Source organism: Aotus nancymaae, unplaced genomic scaffold (assembly GCF_030222135.1).
Source record: "Aotus nancymaae isolate 86718 unplaced genomic scaffold, 86718_ANA_hifiasm-v0.15.2.pri h1tg000108l, whole genome shotgun sequence".
In the NCBI taxonomy this organism is placed as follows: domain Eukaryota; kingdom Metazoa; phylum Chordata; class Mammalia; order Primates; family Aotidae; genus Aotus; species Aotus nancymaae.
This window is the reverse complement of record NW_026988523.1, coordinates 18,905,356-18,932,919: the sequence shown is the minus strand read 5'-3', so window position 1 is coordinate 18,932,919 and position 27,564 is coordinate 18,905,356. Positions and strand designations below refer to the sequence as shown.

Below are 27,564 nucleotides of genomic sequence, written 5' to 3'. Positions count from 1 at the left end.
TATTGGCTAGTGCTGGTTTTGCTCTTATGCTTATGTAGCAAAAGGTGGCATTAATTGGATTTTTAATTTGGTATTACAGTAATAGAAGAAATATAAAAACCACTAGGATGTCACAAAACTCTATCCCTTAAACTATTCGGTGAAAGCAGTTCTATGGAATTTTTAGCTTTATTTGGTTTTATTTAATGTAGAAAGGGTAGGATTTGCATTGATCAGCTATAGAAAAAAGTGTTAAAAGAATACGGATATGAAACAGGAGCCATTGACGGAACCTCCTTTAATTTGTTTAGAGAATCCTCCAACTGAAATTCTGTTGCAAATTTTAAATAATTTTTAACATATGAAACACTGTGGAGCTTACAGAAAAGATGCAAGTATGATATGATAGATGTTTTTCTTCTCTGAGCTATTTAGGAGTAAGTTACCAGCATGAAGTTCTATCACCCTGAAGAGTTTAATGTGTACTTACTACAGATAAGTATCATCTGCTACATACCCACAATATCAGCATCAAAATCAGGATATTAGCATTGATACGTTACTGTGACCAACTCTTCAGAGACAGTTCGCATGCACCCGTTGTTCTGTTGGCATCTTTTATCTGTCAGTAGAACACTTGGTGAAACATGAATGGAAGAATTCAGGCAGATCGACATGTTGCCTTCAGTTGTCGTGTATCCTGAGTCTTCTTCAGTCTGGAACAGTTCTTCTGTCCTTCTGTGACTTGCCTAATCGTTACAGTTTTGAAGATGACAGATGACTATACTTGACATTTCTCCCAATTTGAGTTTGCCTGGCACTTCTTCATGATTAGATTCAGGTGCGGCGTCTATGGCAGGTTGTCACGGAAGCGATGCTACATTCTCATTGCATTCTACCAGGTGGGGCAATTTTGGTCTGCCTCACTTTTGAGAACATCGATTTTGATTACTTAGTCTGCCAGGTTTCTTTACTAGAAAGCTACTTTTTTCCCTTTGTAATTAAGTATTTTATAAAAGGAAGTATTTTGAGATTATGTAAATACCTGGTTCCTTATTAATCTATTTACGTAAATATGGGGTCATTGTTTCCTATATTATTCAATGGATCATAATCTGTTACTAACATTATTTATGTGAATGCTTAATTTCCCAAAAAGAGCCAGCAGGTGTCCCTTCAAGCTGGCTTACGTGTCTTTTTGACATGCCCTTATCATTCTTTTTTTTTTTTGAGATGGAGTTTCACTCGTTACCCAGGCTGGAGTGCAATGGCGCGATCTCGGCTCACCACAACCTCCGCCTCCTGGGTTCAGGCAATTCTCCTGCCTCAGCCTCCTGAGTAGCTGGGATTACAGGCACGCGCCACTATGCCCAGCTAATTTTTTAATTTTTTGTATTTTTAGTAGAGACGGGGTTTCACCATGTTGACCAGGATGGTCTCGATCTCTTGACCTCGTGATCCACCCACCTCGGCCTCCCAAAGTGCTGGGATTACAGGCGTGAGCCACCGCGCCCGGCCCACCCTTATCATTCTTTGAACACTCCTGCTCTTTGGCAAACACTTCTGCTCTGTGGCAAGATAAAATGGTCTACCGTCATTTTCTACTTGTTCTGTCCCGGACCTAGAATCAGCCACTTCTGTGAAGAGCCTGGGTTTCTGTTGTTACATAATGGGATTTCAAAGCCACGTTCTGTGTACCAAGCGTGCTCATTGCTATTGGGAGTTATCACTGCTCCCAGATCCTCTCAATGACAGGCCTGCAGAATCTGTACACACACCCACTTGCATGTCTATTTATTCTGTTTATCTCTACTTATATTAAAACCTGTGAATTCATACTAATACCTCCTGCTTCAACCTAACACCACACAAACCTTCTATTATTCTTCATTTTCATATTTGTAACTCCATTCCAGTGAGAAACTGGCACCCATTATATTTATTATATTAAATATATTGAATTACTTGATTGGTTCCCCCATGTGTAAGCACGCTGCACTGTCAATGCCACCCCTTCCTCTGCGTGGATGCCCTCCTGACGCAGGTTTTAATGTCCAGCTTCGATCCCCTGTCGATTCCCATGGCTTTAAATGGTTTAAGGAGGTAAAGAGAAAGGGAAACAAGAAAGAGGAGCGACGGTTGAAACTTTTGTAAAGTGTTTTCCATGTTAGAACAAAAGTATGAAAAGTTTAAAATTTTATACTTCAGAAGAAATGAAATTAGTTACATACACACTGAGCTTTTATTTTGTTGCTTTCATGGCTTACAAAAAATCACCGGAAATTGTACAGCTTGTACATGGATGAGGTAAAGCAGCAGCCCTGCCATGGGTGTGAACAATGAACAAACTAGAAAGCTTGTGCTCGCCTGAAGAAAGGCAAAGGGCCAAGCCGAAATTACCGGGGCATGCTGTTGATTTTGGGGAAGACTAGGGACATTTCGCTTGAGAGTCATTCTTTGGAACAAATAAATAATGAAAAAATAAATGTACAGATTTAATTGGCCAACCAATGTGTGGTTTTATAAAATCAGAATTCTAGTAAATTCATAAATGAACAAATGGCAAAGCTGAATTAGATGAAAAGCCTGTTATTGTAGTCTAGAAACTAAAAGCGTGTGAACAGAGGGAAAGCAAGTGTCCTATTTGGTCTCAGCTTTATAATGACTGTCATTCAAGTGTTCATCTGTTTCTAGAGGGCACCACAGATGGTGACATACAGGCCACAAGGTCCAGGGCATAGGGATCGGGTTCAGAATTTAGTCATCTTGGGCATAGTTCTTAACCTCTCTAGTCTTGTTTCTTTATAGGAGTGTTTGGAAGGATAAATCAAATACAAACAATATTGCCAATATTTGAACAAATAGAGAAAATTAATTGTACACCTCCCACTCTGCCTTAGGCCCGTTGGTCCCTTCTCTGTTTCCAGAATATGCTCGGTGCTCCGCCTGGGGAACTTTATTTGTTACTTCCTCTGCCGGCAACGCTCCTCCTCCATTGGATAGCCACAGGTCTTGCTCCCTCTGCTCTTGACCTCTACTGTGATGAAATCACACACCTCTAACGCTTCCCATCTCCTCTTTTCCCTGCTTTAATTCTCTTCTTAGCGCTCAGCACTCTCTAACATTCTACATACGTCTTTGTCATATCATCTTTGGCCATCTCCACCAGAATGCAATCCTCGGGACTGTTAAGCAAGGTTAAGGTACAGCCCGTGTGCTTTTCAGCCCCCTGCCACAGGCAGGAACGCTCGGCAAGTCTGAGCAGTTCAGGATGCCGTGGCCTCCTCCCACTCACAGTGGCAGCACTTTGTCAGTTTTTCCACTGTTGTGCCTCCAGATCCTGAGATCCTGCAACATGCCTGACAGCACGTGGCGGGCACTCATTTGTTGCAGGCGTACATCAGTGAACAACAGAATGAACGCTCACGGCTTCCCTTTATTGTTTTTTGTCTTTCCTCATAGGCAGGAATGTGAAAGGTGAGAGGATAAAAAGACAAATGAATAAAGAGCTTAAAGAAAGGTAATCCAAGGAAAGGAGAATGGCAGGAAGTGCAGAGAGGAAGACCTTAGCTCTGGAACATTCTGAACCAGGTCAGTTCAGCTGCAACGGAAGCCATCAAGGTATCATACAGTGTTCCCAAGACAAATCTCGCAGATGCAAAAGGCAAGCCACTTACTAAGCTTGATTCAGCCCTTGCCACTTTTTTTGGGTTATCCTCTGAGGTCAGCTACACTGGTATTGGATAAGCGGTCCAGGATAATATTAGCAAAGTGAAGCGTTACATTAGAAGTGGTTGTGTATCTATTTTCTACTTAATGAATAAACATATACCACTTGCTGAACAAATTACATATTCCTCTTTTCAGAAAACACCCATGATTTAAAATTAAAAGTTTCACACTTGAGTTTAGGATGAACGCCTTTTGCGTTTTTGAAAGTGAAAATGAGAATCTTTTCTCATTAAAAAGAATAACAAAAAACTCAGTTATCTCATGCTTATTTGTACATTGATGTATTTATTTCATATATGTCTATATATGCATATATAAATAAAAATAGTGTTGTCTCATGGGATGAATAAGTCTAGTCAGTGAATATTATTCACACATAATGGGAAGTCTTATTGAGACTGAAGGGTTAAATATTTTAAAAGAAAAAAACATTTTTAAAAAGAACACATGTAAGAAAGTTGGTGAGAAATGTTTAAAAATACAGTATATATCCCTACATTTGTATCAGGAAATTCATACTGAAAATGTAGCTAAGTATATCCTTACATAATCAACATTGTTTGTCAACCTAACCACCTTGTAATGGTGTTATTCTCATGCAGCTAAGTCACTGCGACTCTGAGTATCGGCCAGTCTCTCATGAGCAGTACCACTATCTGTACTGTACTTTTAAATCCAGTTGTCACGGAATTTGCAGACTGCCTCAGCATCAGAAACTGCTGCCCTTTCCAGTACACAAACTATGCTTTGGGTTTACTTAGAAACTCCTTGTTGAAGAATCTTCTTGCCTCAACATTACTAAGGGAAACAGAGCAACGAGACGGATTCTGTCTTCTGTACTCAATGCTTTCAACCATGGCTTCCTTTATGACCTGCAAACAGACAGAAGGTCTATCATCAGTGCTGCTATTAGCTCATTTATACATTTTTTATCAAAAGTCTAATTAATCTTTTTATTATTCTTTTTGACATATACGAATAGAAATCTATGAGTCATGCACACACATTTAGATTCAGCATCCCACCACGGCTCTTGTCAAGCTTATATTCAGTTGCTGTTCCTTCCCTCGCCAGGGAAAGAAGTATTATGAAAATGTTCTAGATTTTGTGCTGATAAATTTAGGAATAAAATGGTAACATGGTAAAGTTAAGTTAAGTTGACTCTGCCCTTTACAAAAAAAGAGATGACAGGGAAGAAACAAGTAATTACTAAATGTACAACCTGTGTTATTTTTAACTAGTGGGCACACAGAAATGAAGACCACCAGGAAAGTAAAAGCTTGTCCTTCCCAGTGGAGGCAGAAGGCATTGCCGGAGAACTGCCTTGCTTCCTCAACTGAACCAACACAGTTATAAAGCGTGAGCCTCCTCTATCTAGGAAACACCACGCTCTGTGATTTCACTGGTGAAAATGAATTACTACTTTTTATTCAGAATACATATACCCGATGTATATTCTTTACATATACCCGTGTTAATGGTAACCAGAGAAAATACAGAAAACTACAGCCTCTAGGAATTGCTGTTTCAGTTGTCATACACTGGTTTTGGTATGAAGTTAACCGAGTTAGAATTTGGGGAAAAAAGAGGACATTCAGAATTTGGTAGATACAGTTACTGAAGAGCATTGGAAATGGGCTTTGGAAGAAGGCCTGAGGAGTAATCTTGTCTCTGCTCCTGCTTCAGAACCTTGTTAAAATCAGGAAGACTCCATTCCCCAGGACAGTCCTCATTTCTTCCCAATAACCAATGAGATAAATGTTTCTGGGCACCAAGAACAGAGGCAACTCACAGAGTTAGCCCACAGTTTCTCTCTACCTCAGGGATTGTTAAGCAACATTAAGGTACAGTCCATGTGCCTTTCAGCCTCCTGCCACAGGCAGGAACACTTGGCAAGTCTGAGCAGTTTAGGATGCTATGGCCTCCTCCCACTCACAACTGCTGTGGCCCACTTGGCCCTACAGATGCATGCTTAGAGGGATCCTCCCCTTACCACGTGCAAGCTCACTGGGAAAGCATGGCTCATTGCCTGGAGGAGATCGTGTTTGCACCACTTAAATATGTGATATATAAGGGGTGCAAACATGCAATTATTTTTCTGTGACTTTATGTCACAGACGCCCAAGAAGCATTTTGGAAACAGGGAGCTATCACAGGAATGTGATTCTTTTATATGCCTTATTTTAAAATGTAATATATGTAATTATCTTCTGGGGAAAATGGGCTCAAATGTGTCTGAGTCTGTTAAAGTAAAATTGATATTTGCTGATCTCATTTTTCTTGTAAATAGGGAAACATAATCCTGTGATGACAAAAGATGCTTCAGACCTACGAAGGAGACTGACCAAGGGCTGTCAGGTGCAAACGCTTCTTGGCTGTGTGGGATGGAGGGGAATTAGTCTAAATATATGGGCCTGTTTCCTCTTCTTTAAAATGGAAATAATATACTAATTTGGGGTTCTGTGGGGGATTGGAGATCATTTCTATAAAGTGCTTTGCACAATGCCTAGTACATAAACATTCTACAGCTATTACATTTGTTTTTTAAACTGACGACATGTGATGAAAATTGAGAACTCTAAATTCGAAGTGAAGCTATAAAGTTTATAAGAAATAAACACACCAGGTATATAGCCAAGAATTAGCTTATTACATTGTGTAAGTCAGCAAATCAATTCTGCTATTCAGAGTGTTCTACTACAACTTCTTTTTCAACTCTCCCTGCCTTTCTAGAGATCCCTATCAGCAAATTGATCAGTTGGTTTCTCCTTCTCACAACAATCCAAGAAACATCAGCCCTCACTGCATAAAAGTGTCCAAATAAAATAAAAAACAACTTTGCTTTCTTAACACCCAAAAGCATTAAAATAAAAAGGACCATTGAGAAAATTAAACTGACAATGATTGCTGCTATCAGTTCCTTCATAATGAATTCATAAGCATAAAAAATCAGCAATATCAACATCAGGAACTAGTGGATTTATTATAACTGGACCTCAGCTGGTGTTCCTAGTGAGCAAGCCATTCTGAGAAAGCAAACGAACACGTCCAACACTGAAAACCCCAAATTAGAATGTGCAAGTTCAACCACTAGGTGGCATATTAACACCATGAAACCATTAACCAGGTTTTCCTGATTACTGCAGAAAATACCCTGTTCTTGGCAGTTACAGTTCTGTGATAGAAAAAACCAAGCCCAGTACTAGACCAGTTATTAAACTCAAACCTTTTAGCATCCTATATGATACAAATACATGTATCCCAAAAGGCATTATGCTAAATTTAAATCTTTTTTATTATACAAGAAGTCATCTTAAATGGTGTATCTTTCATTCTTCCCTGAAATTCACTGAGATTCCAAATCCTTCCCTTCAGTGTTATCCCATCAAAAGCCCGCATATCTCAACTTTCTCCATCCCCACCGCCTATCCCACGTCATCTTTCACTTGTGCCATTCAACAGCCTCCTATTGTTGAACCAGATCCCTTAAGTCTTTGGGAATGAATTAAAGTAGAGAATACGAAAAACAAGCACATAAAATGTGATCTTACCCCCCACATAAGAAACAAATTTGTATAGGTAAGATTATAAGCAATTTATAAACAAATATTGAGTTATCACAATAGAAAATAAAAAATAAGCCCAAGAGAGAAAGTTACAGTATACTTTTTTAGAGAAGTAAAAATTACAAATATAGGAGAACACAAGAAGATATTTAGGTGTAAATTACTGTGAATTTGCTGGATAATGCCTGCCTTTTTAATAAGAACTGAAATGTAAGGAAGGCAGAAAGTTCATCAGGCTTGTCATTTTTTAAATCCCAGCACTTAGAACATGGAAGGTACATAATAAATATTTGCAAAATTCATAAATATGCAGAAGGTGCTCATTAGAGGTTGACTGACACAGGACAGCATAGGGACAATGAGACCAGATGAGTTAAAGGACAGGCAGGGTTTTATAAGTGGAGCAGAAGACGGGGCATTCTCCGTAGAAGAATAGCCGTATGAAAAGGCTGCAGACGGAAGGTTGTGGCATGCGTCAGAGACATCTGGGAATTGGTTGGCCTGGCTAGAATGAAGGCGTGTCTGGGAAAAACTAAGAAAGAAGGCTGCTTGAGAGACAGATGGTTCAAAAGTAAGGAATGAAGGAGAAAAAGACGTCGGCCTCATCTCAGCTCCCCCACGCCATTGTGACTTCCAGCAATCTGCCTAAATAATCCATGACTTAGTTTCCTAATATATAAATAAATAAATAATTTAAAACCCCCACCTCATAGGCTAGTCTTGAGTGTTAAACATTTGGGGAAATATCTGGTTTATAATACAGTTTCTGGCACACTAAATAATAAATACGTGTTGAATTAATAAATAAATGAGACAGAAAGAGATTATAGGCAGCATTAAAGATAGGTAAGTTATGGCCTAATATGTTAGGGAATAATACATAATAATCAGCTTCTAAATTATTTCTAAAAGATAAGAACCTTGACTTGTGCCTACACACCCTTATCAAGGTGAAGAAACATCAATAAATTAAGAAATAAGTACCAGTATTTCTGGATGTGGACATATCCTCATTTTAGTTAACATCTAATGTTTAGCATTTTGTATAATTAAGAAAGAGAAAATCTCATTACTTTGCATCATTGGCATATGCTGAATAAACTGACACATAACCGGTTCTAAGAATATGCCTATCAAGTTAATAATTTGAATAAGTGAGACTGGGAAACAACATATTTTCCTGTGATAGCAAATTAACAAGTCCTAGAAAAGAAATCTCAGAAGACATATTCCTTCCAGATCAAAGTGGTAGTTTAAGAGCAGAGTATGTAGCCAAACTGCGTGGGCAGGCATGTACTGTATACAAATTCCCCACGACTGGGAACTCCGCCTCCACCCAACCAACAGCACCTTGTGTCCCGACACTTGCTACCCACAGTAAGTCAATGACACGCTAAACATCCATCATGAAAACTGTACTGCAGATTTACTTTAGGCGTCAGGCATTGTGATCAGTATGTCTAAAGCATACAACGTAAATAAAGCAAGTCACTGTTTTTAAGGGGTTTATAATTTATAATTAAAAGCCAAAAACTAGGAACACTAATAACAATTATTGTCATTATTATATTAGCTGCTTCAGTCTACTGAGTGTCTATTCCATGCCAAGCCCTTCAGTTATATTATTTTACTTAATCCCCATCCTGATCCTACATGATATGTACCGTCACTTCCTTTTACAAAACAGGAAAGCAAAATTTAGAAAGGTTAACCAGCATGTCCAAAGTCAACTGAATACCCAATTTGGTCGGACTCCAACGCCTCTGCAACGCCCCCAATCCCCCAATCACGTGTCTACTAGTGTAATCACTATACGTTAAGTTTCTGAAGGGAAAAAAATTGAAATGCTCCTGTAATTGTGAAAGCATTGAGACAATGTTCAGTGAAAAGGAATTTGGGAGGATCGAGTAAGAGCAGAAACCTGATGCTATGAGAAACCCAGGCCGCTGTCATGACGTGAGCAGAAACAGAGCAGAAACCCGCTAAAGATAAACTGAAATGCAGCTTTGGCAAAGCAGGCCAGCTAGGATCTCTTGATAAAATGAGGCAGTAGAAGGTTGCAGCTGGCTGATACAGCGTGGCCTCCTCAAAGCAAAAATTGAGGTCAGAGTGAACTGAAGAGGAAACGTTGCCTTAAGCCACAGTGGTCACAGTTGCAAAGTTGAAAACTGTTGTCTATGAAATTGGCAGAGAAGTGATTTTGCATTGTAAAAGTTTATATTCACAATATCCATTCACTGTTTACAAAGAACTCTGATGGTCTATGGCAATAAACATATGCTGTGTTGCCGAAGTGCGAATCAGTATCCTACTCTATTCAAATGGTGTGGGAGTGACAGTCAGTTAATCACTGAGCCTAATGAACTCTCCAGCATCCTAACCTCAGCAGAGTTTTGTTGCTCTTTAAGTACCATCATTTATAAAGAAGTTTTGATTCTGATAAAAATGTGTTTTCTTAAAGTGGAGAAGGAGGGAGTCACTAAGGAAGAAGTAAAATGTCAGCTATTCGGTATTCAGTGAAAACTGAATTTTTTATCTGTTTATTAAATATGCACACACACACAAAGAGGAATTACTTGAACATGAGTCTCAATGTTCATGTAATTCAGGAAAAGCCTACCTTCATTTGTTCACTCAAAAATATTTACTTACTGTCTGAGCTGGCATTACCTGTACAAATTTGTCTATGTTGTTGATCTGGGGCATTTGCAAAGGTCTTTGGGTGTAATCCCCATGAACCTTCAGGGGTACAAGATACGGACATGTATAGGTAAGCTTCCCATTTACTGAACAGCTTCTCTGATCATGCATCACCCAATTAAACATTCACTGTCACAATTATTATAGGTCCCACCACACCTGTTTCAGAGAAGACAAAGCTGAGGCTCAAAAAGTTTAAGCAGCTTATTCAAAGTCACATGAGTGGCCCCCGTATGGGATTTAAAGATGATATAAAGCCCATGACCTTGTCTATACATGCTGTGACAGAAACAGTAGTAGAAGCAATTAAAAACTGCTTAATTCTCAGAACTGAAGGACTTGGAGATACAGAAAGGATTGTCCTTCATGGCTAATGCTTTATCATCAAGTTTAAAAAGTATTTCCCGGCCGGGCGCGGTGGCTCAAGCCTGTAATCCCAGCACTTTGGGAGGCTGAGGCGGGTGGATCACGAGGTCAAGAGATCGAGACCATCCTGGTCAACATGGTGAAACCCCGTCTCTACTAATACAAAAAAAAAAAACTAGCTGGGCACGGTGGCGCGTGCCTGTAATCCCAGCTACTCGGGAGGCTGAGGCAGGAGAATTGCCTGAACCCAGGAGGCGGAGGTTGCGGTGAGCCGAGATCGCGCCATTGCACTCCAGCCTGGGTAACAAGAGCGAAACTCCGTCTCAAAAAAAAAAAAAAAAAAAAAAAAGTATTTCCCCGGGTCAAAGTTATAAAGATGCTCCCCTGCGTTGTATTCTAGGAACTTTGTTTACTTTTATATTCCAATCTACCGTCTGTCTGGAATTGGCTTTGTTGATAATGTGAAAGATGTCAATTTAATATTTTTCCTTGTGAATAATCATCTGATCACTTTTTCCTTACAGATAGTTACAAATTTATTCACAGATGATTTTATTTAGTGCTACTGTCTGTCCTTGGACAGTGTCATGGTTTCTCAGCTGTTACCTTTCTTTCTATTTGGTAAAATAAATCTAACTTTGCTTTCCTTCTTCAAGTTGAGTTAGGCTGCTTTGGTCCTTTCCACTTTCATATTATTTTTAACGAATATTTATCAATCTTCTTACAAAACCCTGATGGTATTGTTACTAAAAGTGCACGGGAAATGGGGAATCGCTGGTTAGTGGGTACAGAGTTTCAGTTTGGGAAGATGTAAAACATTCTGGAGATAGATGGTAGGGATGATTGCACGACGATGCAGTGTACTTAATGCCACTAAAGTGTACACTTCAAAATGGTCAAAATGGTAAATTTTATGTTTTGTATATCTTATCACAATAAAAAGTGAACACAGATTTTTCAAACTGCTAAATTAATGGCTTCTGAAGAATCAACATTTGATGAGGTGTGTAGGGTGGGACAGTTGTTCTGGGATTCAGTCTATTTTTGTTTAGGCTTTAACTTTTACATCTATGTGTCAAACTACTTTGAAGAATGTATGTAAAATATATAAATAGAACTATATCATTCCTTATTGCAAATTGTTTAGCAGACTTTACATAAACTAGAACAGCAAGACAAATATAGTTGGTTAAGATACACTCATATATATGTATATCTATTTCCAAGTCCAATACGGTATTTGTATATTCCTACAATCTACTTTTTTTCCATTTGAGAAAGACTTAGCAAATTTAATATATTTCATCCCAAGGAATGTGTAGTTTTGAGTTTATTGGCTCATACTGCGAAAATAGGATGACTGTGATATTAACTCTTACCTCTCTTTTAGTTGCATAAGGTTTTATAAAACGCAACTATTTTGAGAATTTCTGTTCACTCCCTATAAATCACAAATTAATCATTTTTCTCGTAACCTTTCAATTTTTGCCATCACCACAGAGATAATGCATCATGTGGATTTCAGATGTCCACTGCCTGAAACATTTTTTCTAAAAAGGAAACAAATCTATGGAGAAATGACACACGCTATATATTTTGATATACATGTTTTGTATGAATTATCATCTATTTGTAAATGAAGCCTGGAAAAAAAGAATTTTAGAGTTGTAAGAACAAAGCTTATGGGAAAAAATTTCACACATTGCAAAAAGTAAAGATATTGATTAACAAGTATATTATGGTACAACCGTGATGATTCACACAACTGATCATTACTAGCCTCAGGACGAACAAGCAGGCAAACCAGATGTGTGGAGTTCCATTAGCTCACCAAATCTAACTAAAGCCCATATAAGCAGAACACTCATTCACATATTCTGAGTTCCTCTGTGCCATTTACACAGTCACCAAAAAGACTGGTAAATCAGGCATGATGCCTTTCCTTCTCCATTTAATTTCTTTCTTTTTTTTTTCTGTTTTTCTAATGCACAAAATCCAATTAGGCTAATGAACTTAAGCTTTCACAACTGATAATCATTTGTCAGACACTGATTTGGAACCACAAGCCAATGATTTCAGTTACAGAATAGTGTTCCTAAATGGTAAGTTAAAAACGAAAGGATTTCACCTAGACACAGAATCTTAGCAGAAGACATACTAGTGATAGGAAGGATTGATAATGAAGACCGCGACTTTTTCTAAAGCAAAGTATACTTGACATCTCAAGGGCTAAAAATAGGGGAGGCTGTTCCCTTTTGTGCTACTGCCCAAATTCACAAAAAGAAAACATGTAAAATCATAAATGTATTTGTTAAAATTCATGTCATATTTTTGAAGATTAACTACACTTCTGATTACATTAATTTTCATACTCATATTTCCTTTTTGTCACTTTTCTTATTTTATCATAAATAGATACTTTGGGAAAGAAACTGAGTATTAACTAATCATTCAATAAAATAATAAGCATAGAATAAGCTTCCTTATTTGTCAGATTTGTAGGGTTCTTCTGGAGATTAGCAAAATAATTCATGACAAGTAAAGTGGCACATTTTGGGTGGTGTCATTCATAACGCTTTTTAAAATGTTTAATTAAAAAGAGGTATTGGTGTATTTATGTGGTATGGAAGTCATTTGAAATAGTGGCCATAGGAGATACTTACATCAATGTTGTTCAGAGTATTGAAGTGCATGAGATCATGTAGTCTTTTGAATGCTTGATTTGGATATTGAAAATTGAAGGTTGAAAATGGTGATTCTGGGTCATCAAAAATATCAAAGTCAGCAATTTCTTTCTCTTCCTCAGTTTCCCTTGGAACACCTAAATACCAGAAGAGTCACAAAGGATGTTATTTTGAAAACTACAAAATATCTCTAAAACCCAAGGAATAAAACATACAAACATAAAGACAGCAGTGGGAGCCCCACAGAGCCAGGTACTCTAGTATCTCTGGACTTATCATTTCTGTGTGTTCTGACCGGGTGACATCCAGCTGCCAGTATCTGCCATCTCTGTGCCTGAGGGCTTTCTCTTCTGCCCTGCAACTGTAGAAGTCTGCTTGGCCCACTGGCAGCAGGCTGGAAATTCTGACAACACTGTATCCCAGGCAGTGGTCAACCAAAGACTCCAGGGAGTTAGCATCTGGATACTCCATTCCCCTGCCTGTTGGTGTGTGTGTGGGAAGCGTGACTGTGGCACAGGGTCAAGTTCCCACTGTGGTAGCTGGCTTGCTAACGCAGTTCTGTTGTCTGCCTTCCTTCCCTTTACCACTTCCCCATTTCCTTACTAATACACTAGCGTGTTCCCCAGCTCTTCCAAATAAACTATTTGCACTTGAGTCCTTTTCTCAGAATCAGTTTCTGGGAGAACCCAAACCAGAACGTTATGTGACTGTCTTCATGCCATGGAAATCCCTACACATGCCAACTGCTCAGTGAGCCTCTCCTTGAGAATTCAGTGATAGGAAATTCACTGGGTTTCAAGTGTTCTACTGTCTGATAACTAAAAATGTCAGCGATTTCCACCTTCTGTGCTGAACTATATGCTTCACAATAATCTTCACGCCTATCGATGCTTTCTGAGAAATCTAGAAAAATGTCATTTTCTTCAGCATATTCCCATTACTCATCCTCCGTATTTTTTGGTGTCTTTCCATTCACAAAATGGAAAATACATTTTCTGGTCCTAAAGTATGGTTTTTAGAGCTTTAAGCATCCTGCATGTCAATCTTCAGACCTCCTTTGTTTAATCAGCATTTTCCAGGATACATAAGAGTCAAGAGACTCCTCTAGATATAGTAAACAAAACAAAACAAACAAAAAAGGCTACATCTCAAACTCGACTCGTTTTCTGTGAAATACAACATGGCACACTGAAATTGCTAGCCATGGTGCACTGCTAGATTATGTTAATCTTGTGGTCAACTAAAATTCCCAGAAATTTGCATAATTTTTCTGAAATAAGAGCTTTCTTACAAGGGTGATAGTCAAAATATTTGATTAAAAATCAATCAGAACAAACATAACTCAAAGTATTGAAATAAAGTCCCAGAGATTTTTGTTAAACTAGTCGTTGACTTTTTAGTTTCTGGACGGTGAGCAATTCAGGGGATCTTGGGGTAAGAAAGAGGCGAAGCACTTGAGGTCCCAGAGAGCATCTGCTTATCAAGGTAAGGCAGGCATTCAATAGTTTAACAGCCGGTACGGCAGTGCCAGAGTGAAGCAGTTTAATATCAGTTTTGCTCCCCTACTTAATTTCTATGTTATGGAATACAGCTTACTCCCAACATACCTGGAGCCTTGTACTTTCTGAAGTTGATGTTGGCCAGAACAAAGTGGATGATGGTTGGACAATCTTTCTCCATGTCAGGATTCTTGGGTTTAAAGACATAGCACTCCTTTAGCCCTTCCCGATCAAACACATAAGGATCGATCTTTGGAAAGGGGAGCTTGTTCATTTTAGCCCATTTTTCTGCAAGTAGAAGTTCCTATAGGAAAGAGGGAAAGATGCATTTGGAAATTTTCAGTTTTCATTGATTCAGTTGGTCTGACCGTTATTCAGTATTAACTAGCTGTCTACTATGCGCCAGCAATGTACTCCTTGCTAGGATGAATCAAGACCCTATTCTCAAGAAGCTCATCAATCTCAAAGAAGTAGAAAACAAACTAACTATTGTTATGTTAATTCTTGGCACAAGGCTAGCTCTACAGCAGGCATGTGAAAAATTTTTGATCAACTGAACTGAGCAAAATTAATGTTGAAGAAGCTGCTAGAGAAAAAAACATTATGGGTTCAGAGAATTTATAACCACATGAATGTTTTTTGATCCCTCCAGAGTAAAAAAGGAACCTGTTGATGCAGAATAAATAATCCTCTGTTACTGGATTTTTACCTGTATCATCTCCACCAAAGTGTTAAAAAGTACCAGTCAAAACTTCATTCATTTTATGTACACAAAAATATTTGAATTACTCTGAATCAGCTTTTTGCCTTCTTTTTATGAAAAGAAGTTGAACCTCTGGCCTGAGTGTTGCTATTACATGTAATGGCAAGAGAGGACTGTAGGATGTACCAAGAGTTTAATGGTTGTGGCAAATTGTATGATGGTTTCTGCATATTAGCTCCCTTCCTGGTAAAAGGATTACACAGTCCCACCAGATTGAGAAGACACATAGAATGGAGTCTCCACAGGTGATTTACGACTGCTGGCATGTAACTGGCCCAGAAATACATGCTCGTGGTCAGCCACTGAGATTTGAGGTTGGTCTGTCTCTGCACCAAAGCAGGCTAACTCAGTGGGTGAGCGCCTCCAAAATTAAATGTAAACTGGAGAACATAAATCAATATGGAGAGATGCAGTGACGAGACCTCATTTCCATTTATGTGCATCTTCAGGGGGAGTGGAATGAATAAGAAGCAGAATATCATAGTGGTAAAAGCACAGACTCTGGGACCCGATGCCTGAGTCCGAATGCAAGCTCCGTGGCCTTGGGCATGTTTCTTAACTCAGTGTCTCCATACTCAGATATAAAATGTGGATGATAAAAATCATACCTATCTCATAGGATTGCTATTAGAATTAAATAATACTTTACAGTGCTTAAAACAGTGCTTACCCCATACTAAGTGCTATGCAAATGTTTAATAAATAAATGCCAGCAAAGAGAAGAAAAGAGATGGAAGGAAAAAAGGAAGGAAAACAGAAGAGGAAAAAGAAAGAGAAGACAGAGAGAGGAGCATTAGAGAGGAAAATTCCTAGAGAGACGAAGTTTTGGGGCTACTGTCACTAGAATCTTAACTTGTTTTTAACCGCTCTTGTCATCACATTGATCCGTTCAACAACAATCAATAGTGGCCGATCTAGGTTCCATGTCAGAAAAGGGGACATGACAGTGAGTAAAACATTCACGGTTCTTCTTGTTAGATTTATGGCCTTTTGGGTGAGAGATAGCAATCAAATAACGCTTTGTGTTTAAAATGTGATAAATGCCAGGAAAAAAATCCAAGTTGAGACTCCGCGGTACACCTGGACTGTTTCCTCAGAGTATCTGTTAATTCATCCAACAGCTTTAGTGAGCACCTGCTATGTTCTAAGCATTAGAGACGGGCTGTCCTTGAAAGTTTGGCGTTTATAAGTCAACAGGAAAGATAAATAGATATTATAGTAAAGTATGATAATGGCAGGAAGGTGCTGCATGATTGTGGGCCTGGGTTGTGCAGTGTGAAAGGCTCAGCTCCAAGACAGACATCCTAAACCTTGCTAGCTGGATAACCTGAGACAAACTAATGATTCATCACAGCTCAACAAGAAACAAATGATCTTTGGTGGCTGCGGTGTACAGTGATAGTCCCCCACAGGCAACGCAGAGATACTGACGAACAAACACACACAGACCACATTATTCACTATCCCTGACATAGCAGCCTCCCAATCCCATCTCAGCTCTATTTCATCTGTTCCTTATTTATCAGCAATTCATTTTCTACCTCTGCAAAATAAAGCTAATACTATCGCCTTTCTCATAGGATTGCTGAGAGGATTACATGATAAAATGTACAAAGACCTCGGTAGTTTACATTACAAGAAAACAAGTACTTTAACATAGGGCCTTCCATTCAGAGAAAAACATACTTCTCCTTGAACTTTCACTGCTATTTTTGCTTCTGGAATGTCATGATTTTTATGTTAATCAACTCTCTCTCAATACCATTTACAAATAAAAATCTAGGAGAACAAATGATGGAATGTATATGAAAGCATTTGCTTAATAAACTGTTATTCTAAATACAATTACATTTCACTGAAAATCCCACATGAATATAAATAATTTTTTGTTTGAAACTTGAGAAAGCTTTTATCACCAATCTCTTCTTTTTTTTCTCTATTCAGCTGAATTAATCAGCTTGTTATTTCTTGTCTAGCACTGTTCACAATTGTTCATTCATGATTATTCAACATCAAAATAAAAGCAAAAGTTCACAGTGTGGAGCAGTTGCGTGAGGGCAAGGAAAAGTGTTTACAAACATGACTCAAGGGTATGACCAATGATGTGTGGATGCTGGGGAAAGAGGAGAAGGGAAATACGTGCGGGAAGAGTGAGGCTATTTTTAGATAGATCACTTCGTGATAGAATTAGGAAGAGATGGAAACTTTCCCTTTCCTTATGTGACCCTGATGTGGAAAAGATTAAAAACGGATGATGGCAAGGACAGTGATTACAGAATGGATGAAGCATTTCCTCTCCAGTGTCTCGTTTCTTTCTGTAAAGACCAAGAAACAATGACACAGACTACGAGTAAAGGGCACTAGATTTTAGAAAGTATTTTAAAAGATTTCCGTGAACAAAAAAATTTCTGCTCCACAAATTACAGCACCATGCCAGAACTGTGTTCTGTGATAACTAGCCATTTTGGTTATTGTTTGACATGTCAGGTACTTCACTTTTCCACAGACTAACTTAGGATAAACTTACATAGTACTAACTACAGTGACTTTCTGTGGGATAAAAATTTGACGGTATCCTTCAAAGAGATACTTTGTAAGATGTCTGTGCTCATTTTGGTGTTTTGGGGTTTTTTTGTTTGTTTGTTTGAGACAGAGTCTTGCTCTGCTGCCCAGGCTGGAGTGCAGTGGCCCGATCTTGGCTCACGGTAACCTCCACCTCCCAGGTTCAAGTGATTCTCATGCCTCACCCTCCTGAGTAGCTGGGATTAAAGATGCCTCCCACCACACCTGGCTAATTTTTGTATTTTTAGTAGAGACGGGTTTTCACCATGTTGGCCAGGCTGGATGTGCTTATTTAAAATACCACTGAGAAACTTAAGAGAGGAAAGACAAATAAATAACAAATAAATGAATATTATAAGTAAATGTTATTTCTAAATAACAGAAATATATTCAAAACATAGTATGATAGCATTTATATGTCATTTAATTTATTTATATACAAAAATATGTAAATATATAAATATATGAAACAACACCCTTATTTATAAACATACAAACACAGGCCAGGCACGGTGGCTCACACCTGTAATCCCAGCACTTTGCGAGGCCGAGGCGGGCAGATCACAAGGTCAGGAGATCGAGACCATCCTGGCCAATATGGTGAAACCCCTTCTCTACTAAAAATACAAAAAAAAATTGCTGGGCGTGATGGCACATGCCTGTAATCCCAGCTACTCAGGAGGCTGAGGCAGGAGAATTGCTTGAACCCCGGAGGCGGAGGATGTAGTGAGCCGAGATCACGCCACTGTACTCCAGCCTGGGCAACAGTGCAAGACCGTCTCAAAAACACACACACACACACACACACACACACACACACACATATACATAAAAAATAAATTGTCTTGCCATTAGAGGAAGTCAGATTTCTTTTGTCTCTATGCAAACCAAGAATACGTGCTTTCTATTCTACAATGATTCTCATTATATAAAACCTATTTTTAAGATTAGGGAGATGGATGGCATATAAGCATGTAAGTAAACCTCCAGAATCTTAAAAAATTATTGAAGCAAGTAATATAAAATACAACAGATGGAATTAATTATTTTACAGTTATAGTCACTCTTACTTTTAATAAAAGACATGCTGGTATTAGGCTCTAAGAGCTTTATAATGCAATAAGAAAGAAAATAATTTTCTATATCTCATGTTGTACAGTTTACATAGCACTTTGTAATTCTGGTTAGTTATTCACAAGGAAGTTACCATAAATTCAGAAAATATGTAAAGGGAAATTAATGTCAATTAACATAATATCTATTCATCACAAGACATCTGATTCTCAATATGAGTGACCAGTATGACTGCAGTGGGTTGAATGGCGGCTCCCCATAAAATAACCCATTCCCTAATCCCTTAGCCCTGTGAATATGACATTATTTGGGGAAAGACTCTTTGCAAATGTAATTTAATTAAGGATTTTGAGATTAGATCATCTTGGATTATGTAGGTGGGCCCTAAATTCAATGACAATTATATGAGATACAAGAGAAGACATGCACACAAAAGAAAAGGCCAAACAAAAATGAAGGCGGAGATTGGAGAGAAGAAACCGCAGGGCCAGAGATGCCTGGAACCACCAAAAGCTGGAAGAGGCAAGGAAGCGTTCTACTGTGAAGGCTTCAGAGAGACAGTAGAGCTGTTGCTGCCTTCATTTCAACTTCTGCCCTCCCGAACTGTGAGAGAATATATTTTTGCCATGTCTGGGGGCATTTGTTACAGAAGCTCCAGGAAACTAGTAGGAGAGGTAAAACTGGAAGTACTACATTAAATGCTGTGCTCTTTTCTTCACTAGACATTGTGGACCGGTGCCCCAAAGCCAACACTTAGACTGATTTGGCCATGATGTGGGACCACCTTAAGCATTATAAGTGAATAATATGTGGAGATTCTTAAACAGGTCATGCCCTTGTTTCAATAAATAAATCAGGTGACTGTGGAAAAAAAAAATACAGATTCTTTTTCCTCATTAGCGGGTTTAAATGGAATTCTGACCCTAAATGAAATATAGGCAGATCAGTTTAATGTAGATACGTGACTTCCATCATTTGTGAAGACTGCCTCATTTCAAATTTTCCTTTCTTCTCTCCTTCCTTCATTGACTCTTTCTCTCTGTTTTCCCTCCTTCTTTCCTTGAATAATTTTTAAGAGAAAAACCCATTGTTCTGGCTTCTTGTCATTAAGCATTTAAATGAACACTGAAAAACTCAGCCAGATTTATGCCTAACCTATGGCAACACAATATAACCTAATTTATGGGATAATAAATCTATTACTCTACTCTCCCTTAAAAGTTATTAACATAAAGGGGAAAATAATTTCCAGTAGTAAATAAATTCTTCTATATTCCTTGCTTTCTTGCTCCCCAGTAAAACCCAAAGTCTCTTCATTTTCCCTAAATTGACAGCCTGTCAATTTTGCATGCTTGAGTATGAAGACTTTGGCTTATTTTCGTGACCAACAATCAATCTCATTGATTGTCCTTGGATGAGCCCTAATGGCACACTAAATTTACATATTATGAATCTAAAATATTAAATGGTTAACAAAAAGAAACTTGACAAATTGAAACACAAAGCTGCTTTTGTTAGATAAATTAATAGTAATAATATTTAGAATCATGAACACTTTATATTGGACTACTATTAGGGTATGTGCTAACTAATCTAAAGAAATTAGTGTCACTTACATTGACGTCACTGACTTTCAAGGCCAGTTACAACACAGACACAACATAAACTGTGGTTGCTTTAATCAAAAGACATGATCTCCATCTTTCGACATCTTCTTGACAAAATATGACATTTAACTATATGAAATGCTAGAATTATCTGTAAATGTGAAACAAAGTCAGTAGTTCTAATTTTTGCCCAGCATTTATGCGCTAGTATTTTGAGAAAGGCAGTGTCCATATTTCAGTCTCAAAAACAGGAAATTATTCACTATGTGATTCCCTTATAACATCATATTGCATATATCCAATTATTACGTTAGAGATTCTCCCCTCCTATCAAAAGAACTTCAATGTAGTAGTCTCCTTGCCAATTTTCAAATCTTACTATGTTATATACAAACAAATATTTATTTTATTATTGAAAGTATAACATCTTTATCAATTTAGAAATTCTACTTTGGCAATCTTTTAGACTCATTTAGGAATACATACTTTGATAACAACACTTACAGGTTTAAAGGACTTTTAATATTCTAAGTCAGCTGTAAATTTTATTTTATTTACTTCGAATTTGCTGAAGTACATACTTAGAGACACAAAAACCTATATTATGGATGATATTTTGCAATTTCCTTTATATTAAATCTCTGAAAACATAATTCAATATTTCCAGAATGGTAGGTTTCATGTTATACTAAATAAAACAATAAAAGGAAGTATATAAATTTGGAAAAAGGCATGGGAAGAAAGAATTGACAAAATGATTTTAAAACACATCTAAGAGAATGCACAAGTAGAAAATGCCTATATGTACAGTAGGCATATAATAAAGCTATGGTTATTAGAATACAGTATGGTACTGACATAAGAACTGTCAGATTGTCAGATGGATAAATTGAACACAACAGATTAAGAAAAAAAATCCTCGTGCCCTATAATAATTGTATAGTATTTGATAAAATAAGCGTGACAAAATAATGCTGAAAAAAGTCTATGGGGGATTGTGTTGTTACAAATGCAATCTATTAAAAAATATTAATGAGTTAAATATATTTAGAAGAATAATATAAAAATTAAGATACCAATCTATATTTAACTGATATTGGTAAGACTGAATTTCAAGAACATACTACCCAAAGCAATCTACAGATTCATTGCATTCCCCATCAAAATACCAGTGACATTATTTACAGAAATAGAAAAAAAAATCCTAAAATTTATAGGGAACCACAAAAGACCCCAAGTAACCAAAACAATACTGAGCAAAAAGAACAAAGCTGGAGGCATTATATTACATGACTTCAAATTATACTACAAAGCTACAGTAACTAAAACAGCATGTTACTGGCACAAAAACAGTCATATAGACCAATGAAACTATTAGACTAGAGAACCCAGAAATAAATCCACCCATTTACAGTTCAATTCATTTGCAACAAAGTTGTCCAGAATATATACTGGGGAAGAGACAGTCTCTTCAACAAATGTTTTCTAGGAAAACTGAATATCCACATGCAGAAAAGTGAAACTTGACTGCTATCTCTTGACATACATAAAACTCAAATCAAAATCAATTAAAGATTAACATCTAAGTCCTAAAACTATAAAACTACTAGAATAAAACACTGGGAAAACACTCCAGGATACTGATCTAGGCAAAGATTTCTTGAGTAAGACCTCAGAAGCACAGGCAACCAAGGCAAAAATGAACAAACAGGATCACATCAAGCCAAAAAGCTTCTGAACAGCAAAGGAAATAATCAACAAAGAAAAGAGATGAACCACAGAATGGGAGAAAACATTTGCAGACTATCCATATGACAAGGAATTAATACACAGAATATATAAGAAGATCAAACAATAGAAAAAAACCATCAGATTCTAAAATGGGCACAAGATCTGAATATATATTTCACAAAAGAAGACATACAAGTGCCCAACAGGAATATAAAAAATGTTCAACATCATTAATCCTCAAAGAAATAGAAATTAAAACTACAATAAGATTCAATCTCATCCCAGTTAAAATGGTTTTTATCCAAAAGATAGGAAATAACAAATGTTGAGGATGTGGAGAAAGGGGAGCCCACCTACACAGCTGCTGGGAATGTAAATTAGTACAGTCACCACAGAAAACAATATGGAGGTTCCTCCAAAAACTAAAAATAGAACTACTATATAATCCAGTAATCCCACTGCTGGGTATATATCCAAAAGGAAATCAGTATATTGAAGAGACATCTGTACTCCCATGCTAATTGCAGCACTATTCACAGCCAAGATATGGAATCAATGTAAGCGTTGATCAACACATGAATGAAGAAAGAAAATGTGATACTACATACTGTAGAACAGTATTCAGCCATAAAAAAAAATGAAATCCTGTCATTTGCAATAACATGGATAGAACTAGAGGACATTATGTTAAGTTAAATAATCCAGGCACAGAAAGACAAATATTACATGTTCTTATTCACATGTGGGAACCAAAAACAATTGAATTAATGGAAATAGAAAGTACAATGATGGTTACCAGCTGCTGGGAAGGATAGTGGGAAGAGGAAATAAAGAGTGAATGGAAAATGGGTACAAAAATACAGCAAGAGAGAAGGAATAAGATCTAATGTTCTACCACAATTGGGTGACTCTTGTTAACAATAATTTATTATATATTTCCAAATAGTTCAAAGAATGGAATTGGAATGTTACTAACACAAAGAGGTGATAAATGCTTGAGGGGATGTATACCCCAATTACCCTAATTGATCATTCCACATATGATGGTAGCAAATTTCACATGTACCCCAGAAGTAGGTACAACTATTCTGTATCCATAATTAAAAATAAAAATTTTAAAAAGTAGTAAGAAAAAGAGAAAATATACTGAAAAACAATTTTAAAAATCATAAGAATAAAATAGATAGAAGCAGCTCCTACATAAATATTGAAACAGAAATCATCAGAAATAAAAATCCCAATACAAATGATTAGGTCATATTTGCAAAAATAAGACAAACTTTAATATTCTTAAGACATAAAAAGAATGTTTATTAATAGGAACAACACAATCTGATTAAAAGTAGTTTAAAAACATCAATATATAATAAGCAAAGCAAACTGAAGCAAAAATGTGAGGGTTTTTTCCCCACCATATTACATAAATTTTTTTTTTTACTTTGTCTTTAATATTTTTTCCAGCCAGCAAAGGCATGTGAAACAGAGACTCACCTATATAATTAGATAAAGTAATGTAAATTGGTGAAAACAATCTGAAAATATTTACTAAAAGTCATAAAGTGATACATATTTAGAAACCCACCTAAATAAATAATTAAAGTGTGATTAAAGAGTCATGTGCAAGGATAATGATTATAGAAAAAGGTGGCAAGATGGCAATAATCTAAAAGTTGAAAATACAGCACTGTAAAATAAATTCTCACATATCTGTATACAGAGAAACTACATATTTTTATTTTCTTTTATAAACATCTCACATAGCTCTCTTTTATATATATCTTATATGTCTTTATAATTATGTTTTTAAAAATATTTAATGGCATGAAAATATGCTCATAATATAGTTGTAAGTAGAAAGAAACAGAATACAAAACTATATGACCCTGGTAGTCACACACACACACACACACACACACACACCCACACCCACACCCACAAGAGACTAGAAAATACCAAAATATTAACAGCTGTTGTCTGAAAGCATTGCCTATATCATCCAAATGTTCATACATTTTACAAGTATATATTCTTAATTACAAATAATGAGTCAACATTTAAAAACTACTGCAAAGTATAATGATTCTTTTTTTTTTTTTTTTTTGAGACAGAGTTTCACTCTTGTTACCCAGGGTGGAGTGCAATGGCGCGATCTCGGCTCACCGCAACCTCCGCCTCCTGGGTTCAGGCAATTCTCCTGCCTCAGCCTCCCGAGTAGCTGGGATTACAGGCACACGCCACTATGCCCAGCTAATTTTTTTTTTGTATTTTTAGTAGAGACGGGGTTTCACCATGTTGACCAGGATGGTCTCGATCTCTTGACCTCGTGATCCACCCGCCTCGGCCTCCCAAAGTGCTGGGATTACAGGCTTGAGCCACCGCGCCCGGCCTTAATGATTCTTTTTAAAGGTACAAAGTGATATTCCAAAACCTCCTTCAACTCATTAAGGTGGTGGAGCTCTGATTCATGTATAGAATGATGGCTTTGACATTTTACACCCCCATTAGTGAAGTGAATAATACAGTGTCTGCTACCACTAGAACCAGCTTCTAAGCTATCATCTTAGAGTCATCCATTGAAACCTACCTCCCCACTGTTTCTCACAGGTCATCAAATTCACAGTCACCCACTGTGGTGCAGTAGTACTTCATTATCCTATGCTGGGATTACAATACATTCCTCTTAATGTTAATTCCTTGCCTTCCATTCTCCAATTCATCCTACTTTCCATTGTCAGATTAATCATCCTAAAATTCCAATTTCATGAAGTCATTTGTCTACTGAAATCCTCCACTGATTCTCCGTTTCTTAATGTCCTACCTTAAACTCTCTCCTTAAGCCTTCCTAAGGGAGCTGAATATCTGTCGCTTCTAATCAGATCGCTCCAGCCCCTCAATGTGCTCATTGCCTTCTCTGTGCTGTTTTCACCCTATTTCATTTATTACCCTGTTCATGAACTCCAGCATGCACCAACGTATTTTTGTATCTATCCCCTATAATACACATACTTATATAAACTTATAGCAAGAACTATTTAATAGTAAGTTTCTCAGTTCCCCTGCAAGTGGCTCTTGTGAATAAAAGTCTTTCCCCCAAAAAACCAAAATGTTATGGGAGATCAGGAACCCTGTTTTCCCACTAACTGCTGCACACAGCACAGTACACAGAAAAGAGTTCAGGTACAGTGAGCACAAAGGAGGCAGCTGGTAAAGGGTAAGAAATTCTCATTCTGTAGCTTTGGAGTCTGGTCCCATCTCACCATTTGTGTGTGTGTGTGTATGTGTGTGTGTGTGTGTGTTTTGTTTTGTTTTGTTTTTTGAGACAGAGTCTCTCTCTGTCCTCCAGGCTGGAGTACAGTGGCGCTATCCTGGATCACTGCAAACTCTGTCTCCCAGGGTCAAGTGATTCTCCTGCCTCAGCCTCCAGAGTAGCTGGGATTACAGGTGCATGCCACCGTGCCTGGCTAATTTTTGTATTTTTAGTAGAGACAGGGTTTCACCATGTTGGCCAGGCTGGTCTTGAACTCCTGACCTCATATGATCTGCCCACCTCGGCCTCCCAAAGTGCTGGGATCACAGGCCCCAGCCCCATCTCACCATTTCTTAAGTAGCACTTCCCTAGCCAGGTCATGGGCTTCGCTTATTCCACATATTATTTTATTTTATTTGTTGATAAGGTTTTATCTCATTGTTACTTGTTTCTTTGAACACCACTGCTACCTCAAAAATAGATCAAGTATGAAAGCACTTTGAACATGTAAGGTTTTCTATATATTTAATGGTTTTTATAACCATTATTAGTCTTGGGAGTAGTTTAATTATCATATGATAGAGAAAAAAATCAGATATGCTGTCAGAGGACAGGGGCTACCACTGACTCCACCTGGTTGGGAGATCATGAACTGTTACATTTAATCGCTATGAATTGCTACTTCTTCAATCTATGAAGTTGAAATAATAACTCCATCTTTTATAGCATTTCATTTATTCACCTACAAAAAAAAAATCCTATATGCTCATATTTTGGCCAGCACTTAAATGACAATTAGGACCAAATGATTAAAACAAAATAAATACACACAGAGAACAGAGTTCTAGTCCCAAGGAGTTCACAGACAGTGAAAGCAACATATATAAAAGCAAACACATAGAATATACTATGATAATTGTTGTAGTAGAACAATTTACTGAGTCCTATGCACTTTGACCATACGAGTGGAAGTCAAGAAAGATAACTCCTGACCTGTGTCTAAAGAATGTTTGGAGCATTCCAGGCAGAGGGAACAAAGCATGTTTACTTGAGGGTGAGGCCAGAGTGCTGCCCAGCAATTTTCTATATTGTTGTTTCAGAAGCTTTTCTCATTTCTTCACAGAGGTGAACTTTTATTCGCCCCACCTGCCTGACTCCACTACCTCCATATTTTCATCCTCACAAGACAACCTTGACTCCTAATTCCTATAAAACTTCGAAGTCATTACATGAGTACTTCCTGAACTTCCTTTCTGCATACCTAGTATTAAATCTTCATCTGCTGCCATTTCCCCCAGCGTGGACATTTCAATACTGTTCTCCACTTGAATCCTTGATTCCTTTCCCACTTCCCACCCCCACATCCTTCCCAGAGATGTGACTTCATCCTGTATTCATCTCTCCCCTCTTCAGTCATACCTTCTTCTAACGACTCCTAGCCATTGGTATGTAAACATGCTTGCCTCTGCTATCAACAACCCACCCCCACCACACACACAGTTTTCTTCTTCCCCACTTCCTCTTGCAGATTCAGTCTATCTCCTTCCCTGATCAGTCTACAAAATTGTCTCCATCCCTCAAACCACTCTGGTCTGATTTCCGCCCTCACAGCCCTATTGAAGCTGTCCTTCAGTTCACCAAAGACCTCCTTGTTGTTACATATCTTCAATTCTCATGAGACTGTACACTTCCTTTGTTCCCCTCCTGTCCCCTTGACAGCACCCTTTAAAGTACTATTTACGTCCACTTCTCTTCTCAGGGCATACCCTCTCCATGCACGGTTTAAATGATCATTTACTTGCTCACTCCCAAATGTCAGCCTCATTTCCTTTCTAAACTTCAGACCTACTGTATTATTCTTGTCCTGCTCAGGACTCTGAACTTTATTGAGCTCATTAGAATCATTTAAAAGTTTCTTTAAGCAGGAAACTAATTGAATCATGTCTGCGTTTTAGAACTCATGAAAATGTACAAAATACATTAAAGGAATAAGAAACCGGAGTCAAAGGGACTAAGACATCTAAGGGGCAAGCAAGAGAATGTGGTGGAGAATG

General features: G+C 37.6%; 1 protein-coding gene across 3 annotated transcripts in view; it reads right to left on the bottom strand.

The window, feature by feature from the left end:
- Positions 1-2,202: 2,202 nt before the first annotated feature.
- Positions 2,203-27,564, bottom strand: part of PLA2G4A (phospholipase A2 group IVA) — a 434,510-nt gene continuing 409,148 nt past the window's right edge. For all 3 annotated transcript variants that reach the window (XM_064370567.1, XM_064370568.1, XM_012444627.3), the window contains 3 exons: positions 14,635-14,830; positions 13,007-13,164; positions 2,203-4,583 (listed from right to left, as the gene is read on the bottom strand). In XM_064370567.1, coding sequence (XP_064226637.1) covers positions 4,452-4,583; positions 13,007-13,164; positions 14,635-14,830 — 486 coding nt within the window. In that variant the 3' untranslated portion in view covers positions 2,203-4,451. The remainder of the gene's footprint in view (positions 4,584-13,006; positions 13,165-14,634; positions 14,831-27,564) is intronic.